The 10759-nt window shown below is 39.6% G+C and overlaps 1 protein-coding gene across 1 annotated transcript in view; it reads right to left on the bottom strand.

The window, feature by feature from the left end:
* Window positions 1-1115: 1115 nt before the first annotated feature.
* LOC122864742 overlaps window positions 1116-10759 on the bottom strand; it is a 64688-nt gene continuing 55044 nt past the window's right edge. The window contains exons 13-17 of the mRNA XM_044172353.1: window positions 6455-6733; window positions 4743-5045; window positions 3885-3986; window positions 2411-2428; window positions 1116-2237 (exon numbers count right to left, since the gene is read on the bottom strand). Of these exons, the coding sequence (XP_044028288.1) occupies window positions 2185-2237; window positions 2411-2428; window positions 3885-3986; window positions 4743-5045; window positions 6455-6733 (755 nt within the window). The 3' untranslated portion in view covers window positions 1116-2184. The remainder of the gene's footprint in view (window positions 2238-2410; window positions 2429-3884; window positions 3987-4742; window positions 5046-6454; window positions 6734-10759) is intronic.

The following is a 10759-nucleotide window of genomic DNA, read 5'->3' as shown; positions in this document are numbered from 1 at the left end:
ATTATATACACATATATAACCCCACCCATACTGGGTGCTTCTCCTTGCACAAAGAGAGGTGTTTAATGAAGTCCGGTTTACGTGACAGCATTGACTGGCAGTGGATCTGTGAATGGTACATTCTAAACATAAGGACATACAATAGTAGTATTATTCATTTATGATCGTATTATTAAAAAGTATAAATTGTGAATACCCAAAGTCTGAATTAAGTATCTGGTCACCACAAACAAATCAGAGAGGGTCTTCTTTTGATTCATTGCTCAAATGGAACTGATCCTAACATTCAGGCTGCTTTTAATGCATAGACACATTGTACATTTCACAGACATAAATTAGGCCTAAACCTGGTACTGGACCAAAAGACGTTTTGAATCTTCTGTCCTGGATTGAGCTTAATTCCCCCCCTATTTTTCTTTTTAGTTTCATTTAAAAAGCTTTGTGTCACTTTTAAAAACTCACCTGCTTCACCTTAAGTAGCTGTAGAGTGATATTCGTTTTTGCCGGTAGATGGCAGTAGCAGCTTACTATAGCTATACTTATCCAAGACTGTCTTTTTCTTGTATTTGCAGGTGAGATAAGTGGACAAGCCCCACATATATATATATATATATATATATATATATATACTGATGATGTGATAGCAGGGTGCCATTCCTGTAATTCTCAGACACAAGTTTAATAACACACATACACACACAGCATTGCTGTGCACTTTAAAGGCTACTAAGAACAAAACATAAATGGGATAACTTATGTACATTTTTATTCTAACATATACTATTTCTACATGTTTATAGAAACCTCTAATTCATTCATTTAATCTTAAAGCACAAAATATTATTTAAAAATATCAAGAACACTAATTTAACATGCTTACAAACTTGGATAGAAAACACATTTTTGCACCAATGTAAAAATAAAAGATAAGATAAAAATATTTAATCTTTAAAATGATGAAAGAATTTTGTCTCTAGGCCAAGCCGTTTACGAGGTAAACTTGATTATTATAGCGTCACCTTGAGGTCAGTGCGTGTCATTGCATGTGCCTGATTAATGGGTGGAATTTGCATTCCACCTGCCAATTTTTGTGTTTCTAGGTCTTACGGTTGTTGCTGCACAAACGCTTCTTAGCAGAGAAAAAAACAACAACAAGTAGAAATTTTCACGGGGTCACAATAGGCAACCTTCAACCTGATATGACCTCAGTGAGCACTTGAAAACACACCACATGCATGAATTGCCACATTGTTGGCAAGTAGGACTTCGCTGCCTGGGGATTTGAACCGCAGACCTTTGTAGCCCCAGAGAAGGTGAATTAGTGACTGCACCACTGGGGAGCGTAGTTTCCACTAACCTTCTTACATGTTGAGGCAATGACATCACATGTGTTTAAACTTAAAACACTTACAACAGTCAAAATGTTGGTGAGAAACTTCTGAAAAAAATCATACATCATTCTGCTGGTTTCGGGTGTATTGTCAAATATTTCGGTGACATTTGATCCAACACTGAGCAAAAAAGAAAATGTTGTGCATGCAGTACAAATTACAGCAAGATATTGAATATCACTGTGGACTCACTGTTTGACACCATGATATCTACCATCCAGAGAATGTCTGTGTTAATTTTGGTAGCATTTGAATGAAGACTTGTGGAGATATAGATGTTACTTGATTTTGCATATTTTGAAAAATAAGAGTAACGGATTCAACCATAGGTTGCAGTGATGCAAAAATGTCAGCACATCCAAACCGTCCAAATATAAAAAATTCTATTTTTTCTTTTTCCTGGATTGGTCCAGATATGCTATGTGAAAAATATGATGTCGATTGCTCAAAATGTGTAGGAGGAGCAGCTGCTGGGTTTGGGAACTGTAGCTGTTATAGTTTCTGAGCCCCAGATACTTTTAGGGCTTTGCTGCTTGGACCCCTAATAAAGATTCCTGAAAAGAAATCTATCAACATTTTTTAAAACAGATTTAGAATTTCAATTTTAAATTTGTAATGTGAAATAAACTTACATTTAACATTTACATATAAAGCACATAAATCATAACTATTACTTCTTGTTGCAGGAAGCCATCTGTTAGTATCTTTTACTTCTGTAAAGCTATATAATGTGACACATGTCAAAGTGTTTACTTTGTTCATCCCATAAGAGGAAACTCATTCAGTTTGTTTGTCATTCAGGTCTCTGATTCAGTCTCTCAGAGAGCTCAGAGCCGTTGTCAGGAGCTGTAAGGTCAGAAACAAACTGTGAAACAGCGTAAAGTCCACTCATCCTGCAATGAACTTTTCTAAACAGTAAATGCAAGTTCATTTGCACAATAATGTGAAACCCTTTTTAATCTACAGCATAAAGTGTGTGTCAGATCAGTTGAAATAGAATCAAAGTAAGTTTTACTTACGAGATGGAGGGCATTTGGCTGAAATCAAAACAGAAGACAAATAATTTCAGTTACAGTCGTAAATGCCAGAATATCTTTCGTCACCTTATCTACCAGTGAATATGATCCCCTCTTCTACTCACTCAAACTGAAAAAGGAATCCAGTCTACTCTTCTGTTTAGTCCTTACTTTATTTCTTTTTGTAAAAAAGCCCATGTTCAGTTTGTGTTCTTTTATTATAAGGGCTGTACAGCTATTATGTTGGTCATTGAATTTAATTGAGAGGGCGTGGCCTGTTTGGCGATCAGTTTCAATGCGCAAACGGCAGAGTGAAAGCATAGGTCCTGCAGTCTTCTCTCTTAAGCAGCAAAATAATTCAAATTAAGATCTCTTTTTGTAGCGATTTCACTTTGTGAACTGCAGGGAGAATATTTGTGATCTCGATTGGCAGTGGATGATGCTTAATTGTCTCAGACTTCTCGTTGAAGTTTCCTTCATGACGATTTTGGAATGTGCGTCATTGAAGACCTTGAGTTTCGTTTTGAGTATTCATTATATTATTATTATGCCATTTATTCACTGTTTAACTTGATATACCACTGCTAGATTATAATTTATGTAAAATGAATGCGTTTCCTCGATTATGTAAAGTATAGCGCTTTTATGATGGCGAGGATGATCGCCCATTATACAGCTACAATGACGCAGCAATTTCTGTTGTGCTGTTAACGTCATCGCACATTTATGCAGTTTTCTGTTACTGATTAGGTTTATTTGCTTATTATAGAACCACATTTTTGAGTCATACACAGCAACGGGATAAATCAATAACACGCATCATAGACTTTGCAATCTTCAACGCTGACGATTCATCGTGCATCAGGGGACCTGAGACTGCAGCTTAACGACCTTCACATCGCTATCCCGACATCTGATCATCTTAAAGAACTGTGGTGACCAACACAGACTGTTGCACTAATTGTTTACACTACATATTTGTGAGACTAGCCTCCATCTGTATCCTTGAAATCCAAATCTGTTAAAATAATTAAGTTTGTTTATTATTTTGCGTAGGCCTACGCTCTTTATATGTATATTTTATTTGCTATTTTGTTCATCTACTTTGATGGTAAATATATACACAGTGTATTTGATTATTGATATTCAACATCTTAAAGAGTAAATTAATATGATTTAATACAACGTCATTTCTCTCGTGGCCATTGGACATCAGATGTGGTAATCAACTCTCTGAGATGGTTGACACAGTAGTAGTAATTGGTGCATTGGTACAGTTCCTTTCAAACACTTTTCTTATCACTTCTCTCCACATCATCATGGTATAGTCATATTATCTGAGCCTCACAGCTTCAAAGTATGGCGTGCAGGGAACTGATGCTTGTTACAATTTTGCAACCTGGATAAAAGTATCAATTCAAAGACTAAAATCAAAGTACTGAAAAGGTCAATTAATCTTTCCATTTCTCTCTCTCACCTTTCTTCCTTTTGTAAACAATGAATCCAGCGGCAGCGATGAGGACGAGAACAAGAACAACCACTGCAGCAACGATGGAGACGGTCATGTCACTGGGCTTCTCTGTTGAACAAAAAAACAACAACAACAAAAAAATTAAACCACAACAGATAAAGCAGGTTAGTACATCCATCCATCTAGAGGACTGCATTGGGATTGGGATCTCGTGGGTCCCGCGGCACCCAACGCAAATCTCGAGGGAGCGGTGGTTTAAACTTTGCTGAGGGCGGGACCAGGCGGTCTGGAACACACAGGGTCCACACCATTACCACGCTGGCGCACGCCTGCGATGCGCCGAGTAGACGTGGAAAATGCCAGCCGTGCCGCTTTCATCCTTTTATCCAAGGTGCTTGGGAGGTTGCGCTACAGTTGTGCCTGCCGTTACTAAGCAACCAGTCCAAATCACAGTCAGACTGAATGAGTCTGAATCAGTTGCTCTTCCATCTTCAGTTACTTCAGTTTGGCTGACCTTCCAACCGGATGTTGTGACGTCCATGGACAGAGAGTGAAGTAAGTCATGTGAAGCTGATTGGTTCATTCTTGTCACAAGACCTGCGGTGCGCTAGCTGTATTAAAATTAGTTAAGTAAAGAGTGGACAGGAAGCACAAACCTGTCATTTGTGTGGTCAAAACAATAAGGTCTGTAAAATGCTTTAAAACTTTCTATGGCTTTAAGAAAATCAAAAAGGATCTTCTGATAATCTTGTTCAACTCAATTGGGTGAGCAACAAGTATTGGTTTAATTAAATTATTTAATTGGTTTACCCAACAAACCACAGACATGCAGTCCCATTCAGCCCCCTCTAATCTCAGTCTTACCCCAGTTGGTCCTGATCACTGCTTTGTCCAGTCTGGTGACGATGTCGTCCTTCACACCAGAGAGCTGAAACACACAGTCGTACCTCCTCCAGTCTTCAGGTGTGACTGATGAAAGGTTCAGGTCAACACTCATCTGGAAGGATCCATCGTGGTTGGGGAGGATCTCTCCGTGCTCCACCTCCTCATGAAGCTCCTCTCCATCTTTCCTCCAGAACATCACGGCTCTGTCAGGGTAGAAACCTGTAGCGTGGCAGCTGACTGGAGAGGAGGGAGTCTTCTGGAGGAGAGACACTGAGGGAAGCTCTGGAGAGAGAGAGAGAGAGAGAGAGAGAGAGAGAGAGAGAGAGAGAGAGAGAGAGAGAGAGAGAGAGAGAGGACAGAGAGGAATAGAGACAATAGAAGAGGAGCGAGAGAGGGACAAGGGGTATAGAAAGACGAGAAAGGGTGAACATGAAAGGAAAGAAATAAAGGTAAAAGAAAGATGAAGAAATTCAGTAGGGAGAAATCAAGATAAGAAACAGAGAAGCAGTTAAAGACATACTGTATGTGTGTTAGTTGAAAAATATCCCAGCTGTATGCACAGCGAGTGTCAGTATCAGTAGCAGTGGTAGATAATTGAGGCTGGCCAACCTTAAAGGGAGCTCAGTCAATGACAGAAGGTGTGAAAATCCAAGCAACATAAATAAGTAAGTACACACAACAAGACTAAAGTCTACAGCCATGCTAGCAGCTCTGTGAGGCTGTACTGAGGTACAGCAGTGCTTTGAGCTAAATGTTAATGTTAGCATGCTAACCATGATGATACCAGCATGCTGATGTTTGGCAGGTATAATACCATCTGAGTTCTGCATGTTAGCATGCTAATATTTGCTAATTAGCACTAAACATAAAGTATAACTGAGGCTGATGTGAATGTCATTAGTTTTGCAGATATAAAAACTGATAACCGATATCATAAATTGGATTTATTGAAATGGATACATCTTATTAACATTTTATTCAAACACCTGATGATGGCGTTAGATGGCTAATAATGCTAATACTAATATAGACTTTGATGCAAATCATAGCAAAAGGTTTTTTTCCTCTGAGGGCCAATCCCAACATTAGTCTGTGTATATTCTGACATGTGCAGGCTTCAATGAACTCAAGACACAACAGATAAGTTAGACTCACAACATGTCAACAACTTTTCTTTCAGGTAAATGCACTACAGGTACAGGCCCATACACCCATCTTATGAGCTATAAGAACATATGACAGTACTAAATAACAACCCATTTGCTACACAACCACCACACTGTCTGTATATAGACAGAGAAGGGAACTACACCACCACTAAAGAAACTCACTACAGTCAGAGAAGAAGGATCCGCCTGTTTTTATGGTTTACAGCAAAGCAGTCGATCACAGTGTCAATGTTCAGAGGAACAATTTCTATTTTGAAACACTGAAACTCTGTGAACTTACTTAACTCATGCTAACTGTGCACTGGCTATCACAGTCTCAGCTTTGACTGAAAGTAATGTCAGGGCACCCAAAATGTCCGTCTCTACTGATTGGTTAGGGCTAAATCAAATCTTACCGCCACAGAAAACGGCTAAAAAGAAGGTAATGTCAGACTGACTGGAGTGATAATACAAAGGCAGTTCAGTCTGAGCTATATGAACATTGTTGTGTCCATGAAACTACATCAGGTCATGTGATTCTACCTGTTCTCAGCAGAGAGCTCTTCCCAAAGGCCACATACTTCTTCAGCCACTCAGGGAAAATCTCAGTGAGGTAATTCTCATTGTATTTTATTCTAGCTTTGTCAGCATCCCATCTCAGTTTGGTGATGTCAGCCTGTGGTTTCAGAGCGATCCATGTCAATGTCTTCAGGTCGAATGATATGAAGTCTTCTCCATCATAACCATACTGCATAAAACCATTAACCTCTCCAGTCTCATCATCCCACTCACAGCCACATATCCTCTGTAAAACATGGACACCTGAGAGACAGAGACAGAAACAGAGACTGCAGTTAACATGACGTACAGATGATATCTCCAATGGAAAGATGATCTAAACAATATTGTGCATTTCATGATGCACTGCTATTCTCCCAGTCTTGTGGTGTGCTCATGATTCAAGAGCAGATAATCAGTGCACTTTTTCTTTATATGAGTGATGAAACGCAATTTCTATTTCACTGTTTCAAAGTTACAATGGTAGCTATTCTGTAAATTACCAGATGAAGCCAATGGCAGTAAACCAAGTGGTTATATCTTCTTGCATTCTGTGCACATCAAACTGTTATATACACAAAGTCAGGCCAGTGTAGGTCACCTCATATCTTTATGGGTTTATGATGCAGACCTTGTTGGAGTCCAGCTGGAGACCTTTGTTGCATCTTTCTCTCCTCATGTTCTTTAATCTTTTAACGGGTGCTATCTGAGAAAGGCATAAAATAAAATCTAAATTTAAAAAGCCACACCCGTGTGACACCTGCAGCCTTGGATGCAGCCTCAGGTTTGAGTGACCAGCATGACTGGCAGTTATCCAGGAATTCACTGAATCATAGTTATTGCATAACTTCTACTGGATTAGAAATAGAGCAAAGTGGGCAGCTGCAGAACTCCAGGGACCCTGAAAGCTCCAGGCTTACTGTGTCATCTAGTTTGGGAATATGCGCCACTAAAGCACAATACCAACTGACATAAAGGAAAACTATGCTTTGCTCTGGACATTGGTTCAGTTGGTTATGAAAACATTGTACTCACCAAAGTAATTGATGAGATCTCAGAACGTGGCAACATCGCTATAAATACGTCTAATGGGGCGATCATTCAGGTTGTAAACAAGCTGACAGTTTTGCCAGATTAACTAGCACAGATTAACTAGCACTTTATTTGGAGGTTAACCCAAAACTGCTGACATCAGCAATGATAACCTCATCAGATCAAGGCAGCTGTAGTTTTTAGAGCCAGGTACTGAAGGAACTTCAGTGCATGATGGGAAACTCCTGACTGTCTCCTGATCTAAAAGCTCATTGTATCAGATGTTTGACAACAAACATTACATGTTACAGAAACTCACATTTTTGAATTTGTCTGATTTTGTACTATGAATGATTCTGACAACAACTTTAATTAGTCTAATGGGGCTAGTATAAATAATTCCAAATATTCCAGATTCAATATCGTAGAATATGCAGAAACACAAAACTTTAGATGACAAGTGAGGATTCTTGAAATAACACCTGTACAGACGGACGTTAAACCCCATCAGTTCAATCATCTGACAGGTCAGTGCAGGAAATGAAGGATGTCTTGTATTCCTGCTTTTCCTCCTCCTGTGTATGTGTGTAATTTAAAAAAGATATTTTGACTATTGATTGAGGTTTTGAATTTCTTTATCTCAGGATGTGAATGAATTTGTGTTGACAGGCCCAGCAAACAAGTCTAACCAGCAGCTGATTCATGGTTGGCATGCAGACCGGTGGGTAGCGGCCGGCCCCTGTAGGCAAACAGATATGATGACATGCTTTACATGAACTGCAGCTCCGATCTGAACTAAAATTTTAGCTTCACTTAATTGGCTCCCTGTTCATGTCAGATCCGATTTCAAGGTGCTTTTCGTGACTTATAAAATTGTACATGGACTCGCCCCTTCACACCTGTCTGATGTCATTATACTTTATATCCCATCCCGTGCACTGCGCTCTCAGAATACAGGCCTCCTTTCTATCCCCAGAGTTAAAAAGAAGTCAGCTGGCTGCAGGGCCTTTTCCTATCGTGCCCCTTTCCTCTGGAATAATCTCCCTGCTGACATCAGACAGTCTGACTCTGTTGAGGCCTTAAAACTAAGCTGAAAACTCATCTTTTCACCTTAACTTTCAATTAGTGCTTATTCTTCGATGCCTCAGGCCTTGTATCTGTTACCATCATCCTACCGGCGGGTCGGTCTCAGTCTTAACCCTAGTACCTACAGTCCATGTTTGTTCTGCTGGCGAGAAAAGACAAAAAACCTGTAAACTTTCTGATAACCACAGCTTTTCTCTAACCCTCTGTTGTTTTTGTTTCCCACAAACGTCCCAGTGTGCGTCTCTCTCTCTGTTCTCTCTCCCTAGTTTTCTCCTCCTCATCTTCTCTTTTCACGAAGGCCCATGAGATACAGCCTCTCCCCCTCTCTCTCCTCTCTCCCCAGCTTGCAGGCTATCCTGATCTCTCTCTCCTCCCATGTGTTTGTTTGTCCCTCTATCTGTGTGAATGATGTGCTTGCCTTTTCTGTGTTTCTGTGGCCTGTCCTCTTTCCAGGTCTCCATGGTGTGAAGGATGTCGCGTGGCTCAGGTCCTACTGGCGACACCTGAAGTTGCTCAACGGATCCGTATTCTTCACATATGTTTTACAATCTACATGTGTCTGTAATTTTGTCAACTTGTATATACTGTGATTTATTTTCTGTTTGTGATATTGGGCTGCATAAATAAAACTGACTTGACTTGAATTTATATGTAAAATTATGTAGTAGTATGAAGGTTAAAATAAATTTAATGATTTTTCTCGCTGATTACATCTTAATTATTGGTTTGATAACATTTTATACAATCAGGATGTGATCTAATGGAATGTGAGTGTTTCTGTTATTGGTACCGAATTACGAGTCACATCAGGTTTCCCGAAAGTCCAAGTTGAACTAAAAAGGTGAACTCATTCCCCAACACAGTGCAGCAGTGTTTCTATTGGCCGCCCGAGTACTTCTGCCGGTTCCAAGTTGAACAAAAGGTGAACTCTAACCTGCAAATCTGAGAAAACAAGCGGCAACCTCCTGGTTTGAAAAATGAAAAAACTGCAGTTCCTCGAACAGCCACTTGAGGCTGGCTCCAAAACGGAGTCAATCGCCATTAACCCGCATGTTAAAATGCCCAACTTCACAGCAGAAATAAACATGTTTACAGTCTGGTACAAAAAACGGTTTTGGTCAGCTAATTTCCCCTTTCATGACAACTGTACTGGGGTTGAATTTTTATATAACTCACCGTTTAAATTATATTAAGGCTAAAAGTTATGCATAATTAAGGGCGTGGCTGTTTTGAGTGACAGGTGGGTGCCGTCACAGGTGGCTAGCCGCAGCAACCAGGCTTCATTTGGCCCACCTCACCTCCACCGACGCTACACCTCTTTCCCAATTTTTGGATTAGCTGAGAGTTGAGCGGAGTCACGAGTCACAGAGTAATACGTTAGAGTACTCAGATTACTTTTTTGTTGTCACAAGAAACGTAACGCATTAGTTTTGTAATTCAAGTAATCAGTTATTTTCAAATAAGCAATCTGTTACTGTTAAAACTTTACCGTATTTCCCTGTTCCATTTGTTGCCACAAAAAAAGAAAATCCCTGACGCATTCGCACTGTTTGTGTTTCTTTCCTACTTCTTGGAGGGTAGCTGCGTACTAGTGGAAGGTATCCAATCCTACAGTTGTGTCAGTGCTCATGTGTAACTCAGCTAGCGCAATGGCAGAGAGGACAGCCTTTACGTCGTGAAAGTAAATAACTAAGCATTGACTGAGCTGTGCCCAGTTCGCTGTTAGATCGTTGCCACGATCAGACAGGTGCCACATGTCAAGTACCCTCGGTTTCTATTTACTTTCATGTACTTCAAATAATTTTGCTAATAAATAATAAATTGCTTGTTAACATTAAAGCTGGCTAGAAAGTATGAATGTATTATGAATTTTAGCTGAAACCATTTGCTTGATTTCTTGCCATTTGCTTTCAAGTTATGTTAAATAGTATTTTTGTAGATCATATTAGGATATATTGGACATATCTGGATAAAATTGCACTTGTGTGGTTAATAAATAGGCCTGGCAGATACATATAACATATCTATGTAATGTCTTCCAAACTATATTTAAAAAACAAGGATAATCTAATGTATAATCTTTTCAGGGGCATTACTGAAATATATTGGTGCGACCTCCGCTGCACCAGGACCATCTACCTCGTCAGCTGACATGACTGCAGCTGAGGGAAC

This window comes from Siniperca chuatsi, linkage group LG17 (genome assembly GCF_020085105.1).
Source record: "Siniperca chuatsi isolate FFG_IHB_CAS linkage group LG17, ASM2008510v1, whole genome shotgun sequence".
Classification (NCBI taxonomy): Eukaryota; Metazoa; Chordata; class Actinopteri; order Centrarchiformes; family Sinipercidae; genus Siniperca; species Siniperca chuatsi.
The sequence above is the reverse complement of the archived record's forward strand: the minus strand, read 5'-3'. Positions and strand labels throughout refer to the sequence as shown.